Raw genomic sequence first — 18,816 nt, 5'->3', positions numbered from 1 at the left:
GGCTATCTGAGGGTCAAAGAAAGTTGACAACAGGCCTGTTAGATACAGCAGTGAGATCATTTGAAGGTCAATTTATGATCTAAAAGAATCACTTTGAAATGAGTCCTGAAAGCAGAGAGAAGGAAGTCACAGAGATGTCAGAGACAGAGTGAATAACTCAGAGTTAGAGCTCACAAGGTGCCAAAAAACAACAAGAGCTAGACATGTGATACCAATAAATAAAACTAATGGCACATGGGGGCCTGGGAGCAAGACTTGCTCCCACAAGCCTTGCTGAGCATGGTGACAAGTGGCCTAGGTCCTGACTTCCTTATGTTTCCACTTCTGCCTCTGAAAAAACAAATCTTCCTTAATTGTGAGCTTTTGACTAGTCTACACACTGTTAAGTTTCATATGGAATTTTCAAAGAGAATTTGTTTTGTTGATTTTCCTCCTCACTCTTCTCCACTACCCTCCTGTTTCGTCCCCTTGCCTCCTTCCATGCATTGGGTTCCATTGCCCTCCTCCATTCCTTTAACACCCCTGTTTTACCCCCTCCAACTCGGGAGGGGGGGGCATTAGAAGCTAGGATCTCCATAGAGGAGAGAGCATTTATAAAAGGATCTTTGCCCTTCCTCCATTTCAACCCTCCTATTCTCCCAAGCTCTCCCATCCTTCCCTTCTCCTTTTTCTCTCCCCCTCTCCCCTTCTCCCCACCCCACCCCCACCCCCATGCTCCCAACTTTTGCCTGGCGATCTTATCTGCTTCCAATTTCCAGGAGGATCTATATATGTTTTTCTTTGGGTTCTCCTTATTATTTGGCTTCTCTAGGCTTGTGAACTACAGGCTCAATGTCCTTTGTTTATGGCTAGAGTCCACTAAAGAGTTCATGTACTGGCTTTTTGGGACCATAGTCTATTTGGATGCGCACCTTCCCAGGCCTGGATGAAGTGGGAGGGCCTTGGACTTCCCACAGGGCAGGGTACCCTGCCTTCTCTTAAGACTGGAAAGGGAGGGCGGAGGGTGAGTCCAGGAGCGGAAGGGGAATGGGAGAAGGGGAAGAAGTAGAAATTTTTATTTATTTATTTATTTTGTTTTTTAGTTGTTGAAAAAAAATTTCCATCTCCTCCCCATTTCCCATTTCCCTCCCCCTCCTCCCACACATCGCTCCTCCCCCAACTCCTCTCCCTCTTTCCCCCTCCCCCCACTCCATTTCCCCTCCTTCTCGAGAATGAAGAGCAGTCCAGATTCCCTGCCCTGCGGGTAGTCCAAGGTCCTCCCACCTCTATCCAGGTCCAGGAGGGTGAGCATCCAAACAGGCTAGGCTCCCACAAAGCCAGTTCATGTATTAGGATCGAAACCTAGTGCCACTGTCCTTGGCTTCTCATCAGCCTTCATTGTCCGCCATGTTCAGAAAGTTCGGTTTCATCCCATGCTTATTCAGTCCCAGTCCCGCTGGCCTTGGTGAGCTCCCAATAGATCAGTTCCACTGTCACAGTGGGTGGGTGCACCCCTCGTGGTCCTGACTTCCTTACTCATGTTCTCCCTTCTTCTGCTTCTCATTTGGATCTTAAGACCTCAGTCCGGTGCTCCAATTTTTGAATGGAAAAATAAAATTAAAAAAATAGAAAAATAAAAGGATCTTCACAATTTCCGTTTTCCTTGGAGGGCACAGGCTGCGGTCACTTGCTGTGTGACCACTAAACATGAAATGTGTGTTGTTCTTTGTGCCCATTGTCCACTCACACATGCCTCTTCACCAAAGCTAAGGAGGTAGAAAGGCTGATTCGGGATGATGGACAGTGACGTTTTACTGTCAGTGGCACCTGAAATGAGAATTGCAGAAACTGGATGTCGGTCGCCTTGGGCACAGACCTGGCCATGTGCTGGCACTGTCCAGAGTCCTTATTTATTTTTACATGGTGATTGCTTGCCAAGTGTCCTCCAGTTTAATATACACACCCGTTAAACAGCTCTAAATTCTACCATCAGAATTAATTTTATTAATTGAACAGTTTTATTTTTTTATAAATACATGAATTTTATCAGTTATTGCCATGACTTGCTTTCTAAAAAAGAAAAAATCAAACTTTTTTGTTATACATCATATGCTTTTTAGTTATCTGTCCTAAAGAAAATTTAAAAGCAGCTGCTAAGAATAGCTATTTTATTACAAGAATGTTTTGTGTAATCTATCTGCTTCTATATGCCATTGTAGTGAATTTTTAAAGTCCTGTCATTAGTTTTTAGGCTCATTATACCAGTGCCCACCTAAAATTGTCTACATTTGGTATTGCTGGCTTCATGCTTTCATAAGTTTCATTTTAAAAGTTCCTAGAGAATGCTATGGCCTGGACACACTATATCTGAGGTTGTGATTTTCTTTTGCAAACTGAATGTTCCTGTAATTGCATATATATTACACTATATATACCATATGTTGTATTCAGGAAGAAGATATTGGGAAAATGCCAGCATCATTAGGTTCTACATTTCAGATATGCTTTGTATTTGGTCCTTCTATATTCAAATTTCATATACTATACCAACCAAATAACAAAATGTTCTTGGTTTAAATAAACAATGACAAAAAATTTCTAGCTTTTCTGGCATCTCAACCTCACAATGTGGTAATATGTAGACCTTACACTTGAAAATACATGGTTCCCTTTTATTGTGCCAAGAGCAAGTGTCAAGATAATCTATTTAGTTTTGAGTATATTTTACACCAGATGATCAAATTGAATATGTCACATTAGCAATAAGTAATGAGTTTAAGGGAATCATCTTTATGTGGTAGCTTTAATTTTAAAGAATGGCAAAAAATAAAATGTTATACTTGTGTAAGATGAAATGCTTTTCTTGTTTCCAAATAGAGGTATGTAGTAAGATTCACAAAGTTACACTAAAATAATGTATGTATATGATAAGAAGGGAGAAAGAGGTCACCATGGATAAGGAAGGGAACTAGGCAGAGGGTGCTGGCAGTGGAGAGGATAATAATGTATGTATATGATAAGAAGGGAGAAAGAGGTCACCATGGATAAGGAAGGGAACTAGGCAGAGGGTGCTGCAGTGGAGAGGATAATAATGTATGTATATGATAAGAAGGGAGAAAGAGGTCACCATGGATAAGGAAGGGAACTAGGCAGAGGGTGCTGGCAGTGGAGAGGATAATAATGTATGTATATGATAAGAAGGGAGAAAGAGGTCGCCATGGATAAGGAAGGGAACTAGGCAGAGGGTGCTGCAGTGGAGAGGATAATACATGAGGACAACACATGGCACCTGTACATGGAATTCCATAGTCAAAGCCATACTTTGTATGCTAACCTAAAATCTAATTTTTAAAAAAGGCATATGTTATTCTTTGCAAATATGTGAGTTCAAGCAAAATTTAGGGTCTATTACCTGAGTTTCTCATATATATGTAAGACAAGTTAAATTAAAAACATACTTTCCAGGTTTCCTTTTTAAAACTTGTTTTAAATTTATTTTTCTCCAATATATTACATCCCTACTTCAGTTTTCCCTCCCTCCTCACCTGCCAACCTCCTCCCCAAACACTCCTTCTCCTTTTAACCTTCAGAAAAGGGCAGGCCTCTCAGGGACATCAAACAAACATGGTATATCAAGTTGCAATAAGACTAGGTACCTCCCCTCATATAATGCTAGATGAGGCAACCAAATAGGAGGAAAAGGGACCCAAAAGCAAGCAAAAGAAACATAGACAGCCCCCAGTTCCCATATGCAAATGGCCTGAATCAGACCCATATAGGCTCTCTGATTGTCAGTTCAGTTTCTAAGCCCTTATGAGCTTGGCTTTGCTTGGGATAATATTCTTATATCCTGTAAGGATTTGTCACTCATATTGGTTTAATAAAATACTGATTGGCCAGTAGCCAGGCAAGAAGTATAGGTCAGGCAACCAGGCTAAGAGAATTCTGGGAAAAGGAAAGACAGAGACACAGTTGCTACCCAGACACAAAGGAAGCAGGATGAGAATGCCTTACTTAGAAAAGGTACCAAGCCACATACCTAAATATAGATAAGAATTATGGATTAATTTAAGTTGTAAAAGCTAATAATAAGCCTGAGCAATAGATCAACCATTTTATAAATAATATAAGCCTCTGTGTGTTTATTTGGGGATGAATGGCTGTAGGACCAGGCAGGACAGAAACTTCCATCTACCAATGGCACCCAACATGGGATAAGAATTTCCACATACAGCCTAAGAAAGATTTTAAAATAAAAAGGTTCTAGACAGACAAGAACAGAGTCAGTGCAGCTTCTTGGTAACTGTCTTTTCTCCTGTAGACTCTGCTTGCAGCAAGCAGAGGCATGGCTCCTTTAAGAGAGGCTTCCTGATTCAGTATTAGTGGCAAAAACCTGGCAGCTCTTTTAAGGGTCTCAGCCACCAAACACTTAAATGGTGTTTATAAGCAGCTGGAATTAGGTTTCTTGACATGGACCTAGAAACTCCAGAGTTCTGGCAACAAATCAGGCTCCCACCAGTACCTCTGCTATGAAGATAACTCTCAAAATGCTAAAGTATGGGGTGGAGGCAGCCCCCAAAGCCACAGCTTTAATACGAGCCATATTGCTTAGCAGATTAAAGACTCATGTGGTCAGAAAAAGGAAAGATATATACAGAAAAGGCAGATTCAGATTAATAAAATCTTCTAAATGGTTTACAGTGTATTAAAAATATACATAAGCTTGGGAGATAAAAGAAAAATGATAGAGAAAGTGCTTTTAAAAAGAAATAGAGTAGTCAGGTTTGGTGACACATGCCTTTAATCCCACAATTTGGGAGGCTGAGTCAGGTGGATCTTTGTGAGTTTAAGGTCAGCCTAGTCTACAGAGTAAGTTCTAGGACAACATAAGGTACACAGAGAAACTTTGCCTCAAAAAAACAAAAATTAAAAAAATAAAAATAAAAGATAAAACCACATAAGGATGGAAAATACACAGAGAATCTGGGTAGTGTTTATCATTTTGTTATATTTGAATTGTTTGACTACTGAGAAAGGAGCAACACCTGCTAAAAGACATTTTATTATAAATGCTGCTGGATTAAACCAATCCATATATTTTAAAAATATCTTGATTTTAAAGTATAAGTCAAAAGATATGTTACTTTTGGAAAGGGTGCCGGCTTTTGTTTGCACAAGAAATGATAGACTGTTAATTCATTCTGGATTAAGAAAGATAAGGTTTGATCAAGGAAGACCCCTGAAAAATCTCCGATAGGCCCAGATAATCTGATGTCTCAGAATATTTCTGTTGCCATTTCCTCTCCATCCAGAACAGTTTCAAGGCTGCTGACTGAGATGATCCAACCTTGCAGAATACTCCAGTTAGGACTTGACTATAATTCTAAATTTTCTTTGGATCCCCATATGATTATCAGTGCTGCCAATCAGTAGGAAGTAGTCTAGAAAACCATGCCCACATTCCCCCCAAAAATAGATTATGGATGTTTGTCTTTGTTTAGTGTATTGGTTGCAAGTTGTTATGGATAATGGTCAGGAAAAAAGCTAAACAAAGGAGATTAGATTCAGTATCTTATTTTGAAAATAAAAAAGGGGGAAATCCTATAGGAAAATGCTGTTCTACATTGTAAAGATTTGTCAGTCATATTAGTTTAATAAGACACTGATTGACTAGTAGCAACTAGAGTAGGAGAGAAGAGGAAAAACAGAGACGCAGTCACTACCTATACACACCGGAAACAAGATGAGAAATCCTTACTGAGAAAAGATATCAAACTACATGACTAAAGATATATGAGAATTATGGGATAATTTAAATTGTAAGAGCTAGTGAGTAATAAGCCTAAGCAATAGGCTAACCATTTTATAATTAATATAAGCCTCTGTGTATTTATTTGGAACTGAATGTCTATGGCCAGACAGAAGCTTGATCTACACTGCTTAGTTGAGTCTATGGATTTTCTTGTGGTGTCCTTGATTGCTCTGGCTCCTACAATCCTTTTTCTCCCTCTTCCTCCTATTCCGATGGATTCCCCAAGTTCTACTTAATATTTGGCTGTGGGTTTCTGCATGTGTTTCCATCATTTTCTGGATGAAGCCTTTCTGATGACAATTGGCAATTGGGCTAGGTACTAATCTATGAGTATAGCAGAATATCATTAGGCATCTTACACTGACTTTTCTTCCTTCCTTTCTTTTTTTCTGTTCACTGGTAATTGCTTCTATCCTAGGTCTCTGGGCTATCCAACCTCTTGTTTCTAGCACTCCAGGCAGTTTGAGTGATGGGGGCCCCTCTAGTGACATGGGTCTAAAGCTGGATCAGTCATTGGTTGACCAGTCCCACAATATTCTGCACCACCATTACCCCAACACATCTCTCAGGCAGGATAAATTGTAGTTGGAAGGTTTTATGGCTGGATTGAAGTTGCAGTCCCTCTACTGGAACTCTTGCTTGGTTACAGAATATGGCTATTTCAGGTTACATATGCCTTATTACTAGGAGTCTTTTTGAGGGTTGCCCTTGTAGATTCCTGGCAGTTTCCTTGTGCTAGGTTTCTAGCTCTTCCCCCAAGATGCCCCTCAGTTCTAGTTTTCTCTCCCTGTACTCTCTCCCTCCATCTTTCCCAACCTCATGCCTCCTATTCCTGTCCCCACTAACTCCAGTTCACCTGGGATATCTATTCTATTTCCCCTTCCCAGGGAGATTCACACATTCCCCCTTGAGTTCTCTTTGCTACTTTCCAAGTTTCTAAAGAAGAGTGTCCTACTACTGAGTAATGAGAGATACTTTTTGCTTTTGCTTCTATTGACTGTTTCATTTTTCTATACTGAAATACTTGCTATATCCTCATTCCTATATAAAAAGATAGTCATTTGTTTTAAATAAATGCTACTGATTGGTATTATGCTCAATGTTCTTTATTGGGGGGGGGGGGAGAGAGAGAGAGAGAGAGAGAGAGAGAGAGAGAGAGAGAGAGAGAGAGAGAGAGAGAGAGAGAGAAAGGGTGCTTATGGTAGGCAGAAAAGGATATAAGATGTCCTGAAATTGGTAAAGGGCTTTGTGAACCACCATGAGGGTTGCTGGGAACTAAACCATGTTCTGTGCAAGAGCAGCAAGTGTTTTATTCCAGTTATTTCTAGCCTCCATGTTTCTCTGAAATTTATTTTTTTTGTATAATTGTTTTAAAAGATATACTCTGTAAGTCTTCCTACTTTTCTGAATTACTTGGAAAAGCTTAACTTTTATGTCTTTATCTGTTCTAAGTGTGCTTTCCCTAACACTTTGCACTTCCTTACTCTCTCTCTAACTCTCCACCCAGCCCTGCCGTGTGGCTGCTTGTCTATCACATGTCTGACCTCTATGCCCTCTAAGATGACTTAAATAGCATGACTTCCCCATTTGGCCTCTTCTAGGCAGCTGTGGGCTATTATAGTTTGCCTGCCTTGGGTGTTTTTCTTTTAAACTCTAATAATATAGTCTTCAAGTTGTTAGAAATCATTGAATCTGCAAATTTGGAATAAATTTGACACACTATAAGGATCTTAACACAGAATGAATATATGTGATATAGTTATATATGCCTACATGCATGAGCAACACAAGTGGTGTACATACAGGCAAAACACTAAAAACACTAAAACTCATAAAATAACTTTTTAAAAATGAGTCAACTATTTCTCGAGTTTTATTAAGCACTTGTCTTTTTTTCCCTCTCTTGATTTTGATCTCAATTGTTTTTTAAACTGACACATACATATTTTTGTCATATATTGTTTGAAAACATATGTACATTGTGTACTAATTCAAATGTGTTTAAAATTATTTATTCAACATTATTGTTTCTTTAGAGTAGAAACATTTAAACAAATTTTTTCTAGTTTTTTGATAAAGAACAATGTGTTATCATTATCTACAGTCACTCTACTGTACAGCAGGACAGCAGGACTTCTTGCTCCTATATAATAATAGCTTGTTACTGTTCATGATGTTTTTCCATAACCCCTGCTCTAATGTTCCCCCAGACTCTGGTAGCCAGCATTCTGCTTTCAGCCTCTGTGAGATTCACACTTTTAATTCCATATGACTGCGATCATGTGGTGGTTTATTTTTTGTTCCTGGCTTATTTCACTTAACAGAATGACCGACCATACATGTTCATATGGATGATAAATTATATGCCAGTTTTAGAGAAATAGTATCACACAATATACATATGTATATATATATATTCATTTATATAAATAAATAAAATTTTCTTTATTCATCAGTTGATATGCACTTAAATTGGTTCTTTTTTGTGCCTCTTGTGGCTATTATTTTATACAATAAATATGATCATGCAGATATGTCTTTGACAAAGTGATTTCATTTTCTTCAGATATATATATGCCAATTAGTGGTACTAATAAATCATATGGTAGTTCTGTTTTTAACTCCTTGAGAAAATCCACATGGTTATCTACAATGATTTTACTAACTTACATTCCCAGCACTTTTGTCTTGGTAGTATTCCTCCTATCAGCTGTGAAGTGGGCTGTCATGGCCGAGAGCTCTTGTGGAGCGTTTGTTCACACACTGGTTGGGAGATGTTTGTTTGTCTTCCTTGGAAAAACACCAGCTTAGATCTGTTGTCTAAATCTAAATTGGATTATGATTATTTTATGGTTACCTTTGCTCGTGAATTGAATTGTTTGGATACTTGGGCTACTATTATTATCTTGTCGGGAACTTAGTTGTTTCTTCTCTCTGCAGAAACTTTGTAGTGTCTTCATTTTGCTTTTGTTTCCTATACTTTAGAGCCACACTTCCCAACTCCTTGCTCATTCCAATATTTTGAAGCATTTCTCTGTTTTCTAATAAAAGTTTCATAGTTTTAGGTTTCCTAATACTTCAGTCTTTATTATGTTTTGTTCTGTCTTTTGACTATGGTGAAACCATAAACTACACTATGGTTTAGTTTCATCCGTGTATTGACTTAAATTATTCAAAGGATAAAGCTGTTTCCAGGAGCAATAATATAAAAACATTAGTTCACTATTGATCTGTTTCATTCTCATTGTCCCTCTAATAAGCTGTGAAATGTTAAGGAACAGAGCTGGTGTGTCTTCATCTTTCCACCTCCCAAGATCCTGAGGACTGTATAGATGCTCCCTGTACCTTTGTTGAGAGTGTCTGTCAACAATTCATTCTTCATGTCCACTGTTGGCTATTTTACTTCTCTATTACTATAGTTTGATTTATAGGTCCTAAATAGACTAATCTTCCATACTTCCTTGTCAAGGACAATGAGAAGGCAGAAGATTACATCATTTATTCAATATTTAAAAGAGGATTCTTTCCTTAAAAATGAACCAAATAGCCACATGTTATACACCAGATTTTGGTGAGATAGAAAGACTATTCTTAGAGAGTTCACAGTCTATGAAGTGCTGACCCAATTTCTCTTTGCTTCTGAGCTGACCTAAATTTAAGGATGTATTCTGAAGTGCTTAAAGTGAAATTTAATGATGTTTCAATTTACATTAAAATATCCCAGCATCGATATTGAGATAATTTCATTTTCCTGCCTCAAGAAAATGATGTTCTGACCTAGAATCCAGCTAATATTAAATCAGAGAAGCTATACTCTAGAAAGAGCCTCTGCAAATTTTGTAAAGTTCCTCTGAAATTCTGTTTCCTTGTAATTTTATGTTTACACACGTTTTGTAAAGCAGAATATATTTGCTTAAAAAAAAACAAGTTACAGGTGTATGGCTTATCAATAATCAAATAAGACAGAGTGGAGTAGACAGATTTTTTAATGCCATGCTTTTGCTAATTAGGTGGTGAGTTCTCTCTGTACCATACAGCTTTATATTTCCTGTTGGACACATTGCCTTGTGTTCCTTATAAAAGTAATGTCATACGTGTATTGATGGTTTGTATATGATTTATATGTTTACTCAAAGTTTCTACACCCCCTGTTGTAAATTTTTGATCAAATTATTGTGGTTCCTGTAACGTTCCATGTACTGTTGGCTTCTTCGTTCATCACAGCTTTGCTCGATGTTTTCAGTGTCAGAGCTACTTCTGTCATCGTTAGAAGCTTTTATAATAATTTGTATTAGTGGAAGGAAGTTCCCTTTAACTATAAAAATTAACATTCTAATTGCTCTTGTAAGATATTTATTCACTAGCCAATTCAGTTAGTTCAGAATATTTCTCTATTTACAAATGCCTTTCTTGGTAATAAAAGGAGTTCCACGTACACATTTTGCATTTATTAGTTGGCATAAAGAAAAAATTCAAATGGAAAGTATGTTCGTATGTGTGTGTGAAAGAGAGAGGTTTTATTTTATATCAAATCAATATTGTGTGGTATGGCTTTATTATTTTATAACTCAGAATACTATTGAAATAAAAACATAAATATGTTTAGCTTCTATAAACATAAGATAAACATATGATTCTATAATTTTTTCTTGTGCGTTAATATATAATGTGCTATGCGGCACTCTTGGGGGCTAATTTAGTCTATAAATTGCTTGACAAGACACAAAGCCATTCCAGTTTAGTGCACAAAGGAGGGGGCTATTAATGACTACCAAGGCAAAGGACAGCATCTGTAGCCTAGGAACTAAAATTAGTGACATCGCTGAAGGGAGTTCTACCAAATTACACTTTCCAGAAGACAGCCATAGGCACTTGTGTAGGGAAGACAGATCGCCTCCATTAGTCTTGAGAAAGAAAGCGAAGACTTCCGCATGCGGGCATTTAATTACATGGTTTATCTAATCACTGTGTGGCCATTTATATAAACAGGATTGTTGGGAGAACTTGTTTTTCTGTGGTAAGCAAAGGATAGCAGAGAGCATGCTTTATAAAAAGTGCATTTAAAGCCAATTGATCCATTACTACAAGGCATTTTATACTGTTTTTCAGCAGCCACAGTAGTCTCACAAGATACAGAAAAGGCTTTGTGACAAAATCCAAAATTCTCTTATGGTAAAAGTCCTAGAAAATCTAAGTACACGAGGACATATTCATTATAATAATGGCAGTATACAGGAATCCCACTACCAAAAATATGTTAAATGAAAGAAACTCAAAAGAATTTCTACTAAGTAGCCCCCATAATGGCTCCGTCAAAATATCTCTTTCCTTGCTCTCATCTCTGTCCTTCCTCCATCTAGACTATCTCCTTCCCTCAAGTTCTCCTCTCTCTCCCCTCATCTTCCCTTCCACTCTCCCTTCTCCGCCCACCCCCATGCTCCCAATTTTGTTTTGCAATCTTGTCTATGTCCCTTTCAGGCAAGTCCATGTATTTTTTTCTTAGGGCTCACCTTGTTACTTACCTTTTCTAGAATGTAACTATAGGCTCAATATCCTCTGCTTTACAGCTAGTATCCACTTATGAGTGAGTACATACCATGTTCATCTTTCTGGGTCTGGGTTACCTCACTCAGGGTGTTTATTTTTCTAGTTCCATCCATTTGCATGCAAATTTCAAGATGTCATTGTTTGTTTGTTTGTTTCTAAGGAAAAGTACTCTGTTGTGTAAATTTGCTACATTTCCTTTATCCATTCTTCAGTTGAGGGGCATCTAGGTTGTTTCCAGGTTCTGGCTTTTACAAATAATGCTACTGTGAACACAGTTGAACAAATGACCCTTTAGCTTGATTGAGCATATTTTGGGTTTATGCCCAAGAGGGGTGGTATTGCTGAGTCCTGAGGTAGGTTGACTACAGAAATTCCCAGGAATCCACAAGGATGACTCCAGCTAAGACCCTAAGCAATAGAGAAGAGGGTTCTCGAACTGGCCCTGCCCTGTAGTCAGACTGATGAATATCTTAAATATCACCATAGAACCTTCATCCAGCAACTGATGGAAACAGAGGCAGAGACCCACAGTGGAGCACTGGGCTAAGCTCCCAAAGTCCAGTGTAAAAGTGGGAGGAGTGAGAATATGAGCAAAGAGGTCAAATCCATGATAGGTACAACCACTAGAACAGTTTACCTAAGCTAATGGAAGCTCACCAACTCCAGCTGGACAGGTAAGGAACCAGCATAGGTCCAAATTCGACCCTCTGAATGTGGATGATAGTTGTATGGCTGGGGCAGACTGTGGGGCCACTGGCAGTGGCACCAGGATTTATCTCTACTGCTTTTTGGGAACCTATTCTCTTTGGATGGATGCCTTGCTCAGCTTAGATATAGTAGAGAGGGCCTTGGGCCTTCCCCAAAGCAATATTCCTTACCCTCTCTGAGGAGTAGATGGGGGGTGGGGGAAAAGGAATATGTGGAGGTAATGGGAGGAGGGGAGGGAGTAGGAACTGCGATTGGCATGTAAAATGAAAAAAGATAGTTTTCTTTAAAAAAAAATAAAATAAATTTTTAAAAAAGAATTTCAACTAAAATAAGGAACAGGACAAGGATATTCACCCTCTTTATTCTTGTTCAGTAGATTGCTTGAAGAGTTAGCTAGTGCAATAAAATAAGTGAAAGAGATAAAGGGGTACAAATAGAGAAAGAAATCAAATTACCTCTATGTTCAGATGATATAATGTTCTGTATAAAAACACCTACATACTTCACCAGGAAACTTCTATAGTTGATAAATTATTCAGTGAAGTAGTAGCATACACAGTTAACACATAAAAATCAGTAGTTTTTCTATATACAAGTGAAAACATACTGAGAAAGAAATTATTAAGGGAAACAATCCCATTCACAGTCGCCTCAAAAATATTCTGAAATAAATCTAACTAAGGAAGCGAAAGATGAATTTTTAAAATAAAAAATGTTAAGATAGCGAAGAAAGTAATGGAAGAAGATACACGGAGATGCAAAGGCCTCCCATGCTCCTGCGTCGATGGAATAATATTGTGGAAATGGCCATACTACCAAAAGCAAGTTGTAGACTCACAGAAATCTCCATCAAAATTCCAACTCAATTGACACAGAAATTAAAAAACTAATCTTGAATTTTGTTTGGAAGCACACCCAAAAACAGAGAGAGAGAGAGAGAGAGAGAGAGAGAGAGAGAGAGAGAGAGAGAGAGCATCCTGAGTGATGACAGAACTAGTAGAGGCATCACTATCCCCGGTTTGAAGTTTATAGCTAGTGAGCTGTAGTAGCAATATAGAAAAGCAGTAATGTATCAGAGAAGTTGGGCTGACTCTCTACTTCCTACTTTCTACTCCAGGGGTCTGTCATACTCACAACAGTAGTAATAACCACAGCGATGGCACAGAAAACCCTATTAGTATTTACGTATGATAGATCTTATCTTGGGGATTTTGCCAATTTTAATTTGTTTGCTCTCACCATAACCTGTGAACTTGGAGATTGTCACTGCCATTTTATACATTAAGAAACTATAGCTTTGATTGCTTACGTATCATGTCCAAGATTATTCAGCTAAATGATTGATTTGAATGAATAAATTTGGCTGGAACATCCATTATTGTGAGAAAATACCTAAAGAGTAGTCTTGCATTTATACTCCCACATTACTGTTAGAGTCTTCAGAAGTTGGTTTGGGTGAAATTAGCCAGAGAATTTGCTCTTCACTCAGGTTTTATCCCCTTACAATGCTACTTCTGTTTTTTTGTTTCATTTCTTTGCTTTAGATTTTAGGTTGTTTCCATATTTGGATTGTGTTCATATCCAGGGAAGATATGAAAATTTCCTTATTTTATCATTGATTCATATTTAAGAACATGTGAGTCCAGTATTCAGAGGTCCCTTTTGAGCCTCCAAGTGTTGTACACAGATCATTTACTCTTTTCCTGGTTCTGTACTAGGGATTGATTGACCCTAGGCCTCACATAGCTAGAGAGACATGTTACTGAGAGTTACAGGCAGAGTCCCAAAGATAACTGAAACTCTCTATGTAAGCATGTACACTGTGAAACCTGCCTGCTGATCGTTCTCATATCTAGTGTGTGAACTCTACAGTGATTTTCTTGGCTGTTCATGATGTCTTTATGTATAAATAAATATTTTAGGCTAAAATATTTTTCCAAGTTGAAACTGATTTGAGAAAAGTGAGTAGCCACAGCACCCTGTCATTGAGGCAAACATAACTAATATTCATTCTAAAATACATCTTTCCTTTGAGTTTGCCACTATTATATTAGATTTCTAGCTTAGCACTTTCAGGAAACCATTGATAGCATGTAAATGGAAATAGAATACCAAGAATGCAGTGGCACCCTTATGCCCTTGTTCTCACTAACCCAATACAGTCACTCTAAACAGCAGAGGTCGCAGCCCCAAGGAAGTCCATACAAGGCAAGTGAAGTGAAAAGCCACATCACCATATGCAGGGCTGTGAGAAACAGGGCACTGAACAGCAGGAATGAGAGTGGTAGATGCAATGGAGTTGCCATAATAAAGGGCAAGAGTGCAGCACATTTAGAGGGATCTCGTAAAGGAGACAGGTCCCGAAAAAGAGAATAGGGGAAGCATAGAATAGAGGAGAAATGTAGATCACTTCGTTTGATCTGGGACAGTCTCACTTTTCTAGCTATCCTGATAGAAATGGCACCAATGTCTATCTAGAAACAGTTTATCACAGCTGGAAGAGCAGGACTTACAGGGTCAAACAAACAAGGATTCCCATCTAATTCTGTTAGTATGGACTTGACTAAGTTATCCCTCCTATACAGTTGTGTAGTATGTTCATATAACCTTCACACACCCTAAGGTGTCATATCTATGTCATGTGTGCAAGATAAATAGTTGTCACCCTGCGTTCTTTAGGAGATGCTGATAAGGAATAAATCCACATGGGTTTGGTAAAGAAACAGCTTTTCTCTAGATATTTTTAAATCACATTGAATGAGACTGTGAAGGCAGAATCTGGATAAGTAGAATTGACTGTGTGCAAGTTTACTTAGAAAGAAAATGAAGAGAACTTTAGCATGGTAGGAATGCATTGATGTTTCTTTCATGTTATGTTCGAGTGAAAATGTAACATTTGTGATACATCATCAATGGCTGAGGAAGGAACTAGAAAGCAATAATGATAATGATCATGAGGAGAGCAGCCGCAATTCCAGAGAGCGCCAATGTGCACTAAACACCACACACACACAAACACACACACACGGGGGGGGGGGTGGAAGGAAGGCAGAGACAGAGACCCAGACAGAGAGACAGAGTGATAGATGAGAGACAGAGACAAATACACACATACACACACACAACTCTGTGTGGAATCTTAACTTATTCCTCATATTACCCCTAATACGTGAGTGTTTTCAACTCTATTTCCCATAAAATGAAAGAAATATAGAATGGTTGAGTCATATTTGCCCGTGGTTACATAGATGATTGAGCTCCCTGACACAAAAACCTGTATTCTATGATAATGTCTGGAACTTGGGAATAGCCATAATTAAGCACTATCTATTGCTGAAAATCTGGTTTTTTTTTTTACCCCGTTCTCTTAAAACCCTTGTCACTAACTTTCCCCAGGAGCCCTCTCCAAGTGAGCTCCGCTAGAGGAACTCTATCTTCCTCTAGTGAGAGCCAACCGTGCCTGTCTCTACAGGCCTTCTCAAGTAGGATTTCTTGTAGTGACAGACTAGATAACCACTTGAAACATGGAAGATTTGTGGTAATGAGCAAGGAAAGTTCCTGTAGTAGAAACAGTGGAGCGTTTCCTAAGCAGACAGATACTTTCCAATAGAAATAATCTTAGCGCCAGGCAGTGGTTGCACATAGCTTTAATTCTAACACTGGGGAGGCAGAGGCAGGTGGATCTCTGTGAGTTCGAGGCCAGCCTGGCCAGTAGAGTGAGTTCCAGGACAGGCTCCAAAGCAACAGAGAAACCCTGTCTCTAAAATAAACAAAAGAAAAAATAATCTTAGCAATGGAAGTCAGTTCTAGTAATATAACTAGAGCAGCAGGCTAACGCATGTTCCAGCTGTGTAGCCTGTGTGGGTTGTCTTGGACCCCAAGCACCATCTGAAGTCTTTGTCTATAGGAAAATGCTTCCCAACAGACAAGGTAAAAGGATCATGAATGACTCCGATAACCATCATAAAACCTCATACACAATCTGCACTAAAGATCTGTATTGATTGTTTGATCTTTAGTAGAATTGTGCCTCATCACAAAGGCCAGCATAGCACTGAGCTTTCTACAGTCCTTAACTTAGAATTGTATGACAAAGTTAAATGTGACCTTCAGAGCGTGAATTAAATGTCATTCTGTTTTTAGTTAATATGATTGTACAAATAGCTAAAGTAGAATGTTTGTAATTTTTCCAGGTAGCTTATAACTCACAGGCATATAGATGTTGGAATGATCCCTTCTAGGAAATACTGCTAAGTGGTCCAGTATCCCAGCATTCTAGTCTTAATTGTTGGTATAGTCTTTCCAAGAGTGTTTTAGGTGACCTAGCTACTTGCCTGTCAGACGGATGAATGATTTCTCAGGTATATTCTTTGGATACAGTAAAAAAAAATCTTATTTCAGAAAAGCAATTGTTTTGCTCTTTCAGATGTAACTGTATGGAGCCACATAGTCCCAGCAACGCTACACTGAAGGAATGGAGGGAGTCCAATATTTCTGCCTCTGACATAATTTGGGGGAACCTCAGCGTGTCCGTAAGTAAAACATGGCACAAGAAGTCACATCTTGAGTCACTTACTGTAAAGACTTTTATTGACATTTTTAATCACTTATTGCAACTAAGGTAAGAATTTTGAAAATACAAACTTACACAAGTGACAGCTTGGTTTTAAAGTCCCTCCATTTCAGATATCCATCCACAGTCGGGTTTTCACTCCTTACAAAAAAACTTCTCGTAGACCTAAGTTGCCCTTCTGTTACACAAACAGAAGAACAGAACTGAAGTCAACTGAAGACCATTAAATATGAGTCCTGGTGATCATCACGGCGGGGCCCATTCTGCTTTGCCCACGAAGGACCGAGGATATTTCCACTTACTGTGTGTGCTTCTCCCACTGTTCAGAACAGGATGAGGGGAGCGGATGGGCTGATATTTTACTGTAAATACTAGTCTTTGATGAATGTGACAGTTAAAAAAAACTCTCATATGTTTCTCAACAGATTTCCAACTTCCATTTTTATTCTTTAGTCTACTCAGAGGAAAAGGGAGGGGGCTACACACACGTTTTTGCCTATAATGCTTAAATCCTGTACCTTTGCTTCATTTTCTTCTCTGTAATTTTTTTCTCACAGGAACATTTCTTTGCTTTTACTTTGTACTCCATGTATGTGTGTGTGTGTCATAATCTGCATTCATAAGTTTCAGTTATTTCTGTTCAGTGAAAGCATGAAATTTGTATTTAAAAAACAAGTGTTCTGCTTTATAACAAATATAAAATTCCCTGGGTAGCCCCACTTTCTCTTCTGTTCCTTCCAGTCATGTGCACTACTATCCAAAGGTTTTGCCACAAATATCTTTATAGTCATCAGCCCAAAACCAAACAAGTAATACTTCATTTGATCAAACACATATTATTTTAGTAAGTGAGTCAGTTAACAGAACATAGAAATATTTTTGTTATATAAATATTATAAGCCTCAAAATATTTTTGTTTTAAGAAAAATATGACTTTATGTCTGTTTTCATTATATATGTTCTTTCAGAATTATAAATCAGAGGACTTACCCTTGGTTTACAATTCAATGCTGGTATATATTTTATGACCTCTTTTATCTCCTCTTATCTCTCCCTCTCCCCCTCCTTCTTTACCCCCCATGTGTGAGACATCCCCTTGGCTTAAAACAGAAATTAAATGTTGAATTTTGTTGGTTACAGATTTCACTTTTTCAAATCAAGGCATCTTGAAGAGTGGTCCCTTGTCATTTTCTCCAGAATAAGTCTTTACTTACTCTTACCTCCTTTCGTGGTTAACATGTATTCCTTTCCACTTGCATTTCCTAGAAATGCAGCCAGGCTTCTGGTACCCAGAGACCTTTTAAATGATCAGTAAAGGAAATGATGATGTGAGTAAGAAAGAACAGTCCAGTTTATCGAAAGCTTAGTTCTGGAGTCGTGGTGAACATGTTTTGGTGTGAGTGTCTTTGTAGAGAACCTGTTTAGAAACTGTATTATTTTATCCAAAGAGCCTCTGTTTGCTCCCTTTTCTCTTTTCTTTTCAGCACAAGTTGAAAATAATTCAGTCTGAATTATTCAAAAAATAATTCATGTTTTGTATACTTTCTGAGTCACTTAATGCTAAATTGTAAAATTTATTCTATATATTAGCCAATCCTGAATAATAGCCTTCTAAAAGACAGATTTATTACATAATCGATGGAGTTAGTCATAAGTGAATTATTTTCAAATTTTTTACTTAAGATTTTTTAATCAATAAATTTTGATAGTGTTTTCCTTTTCCCACTTCCTCCCAAATTCTTCCACCTCTCTACCCACCCAACTTTTGAAAGTAAAAGTTTTGAGCTCGAGTAGAGGTTTGTAAAAAATACTTTAGAGACAAAGAAAATTTAACATTTTTGACTTATTTTAATTTTTGACGTTCTCTACTACAGGTTCTGAAAGAAATTTCATATTATTTTTTATGTAGCAGGGTTTTCAATAGATAATTTCCATTCTTGACCAGAAACATTCTGAATCACATGAATGAATGTTACACAAAGGAAAAGCCCTATGATTCTTAAGTCAACAAGATTAATTAACTTATCTTATGCTGTTTTTCTCAGGATAACCATAATTATTATCTAATGTAAATATTAACAAAACACTATGTTGATAACAATATTAGTAAAAATAGTGATGCAACATTTAATTTACATATATTTGGCATATCATATGTTATTTTATTTTATCACAATATATCTCATGATTACTAATT

At 37.8% G+C, this 18,816-nt stretch overlaps 1 protein-coding gene across 13 annotated transcripts in view; it reads left to right on the top strand.

Moving 5' to 3' along the window:
• Positions 1-18,816, top strand: part of Slc4a10 (solute carrier family 4 member 10) — a 223,608-nt gene that overhangs the window by 162,843 nt on the left and 41,949 nt on the right. For all 13 annotated transcript variants that reach the window (XM_075985037.1, XM_075985040.1, XM_075985048.1 and 10 more), the window contains one exon: positions 16,473-16,578. In XM_075985037.1, the coding sequence (XP_075841152.1) occupies positions 16,473-16,578 (106 nt within the window). The remainder of the gene's footprint in view (positions 1-16,472; positions 16,579-18,816) is intronic.

This window comes from Microtus pennsylvanicus, chromosome 9 (assembly GCF_037038515.1).
Source record: "Microtus pennsylvanicus isolate mMicPen1 chromosome 9, mMicPen1.hap1, whole genome shotgun sequence".
NCBI lineage: Eukaryota > Metazoa > Chordata > Mammalia > Rodentia > Cricetidae > Microtus > Microtus pennsylvanicus.
The sequence above is the reverse complement of the archived record's forward strand: the minus strand, read 5'-3'. Positions and strand labels throughout refer to the sequence as shown.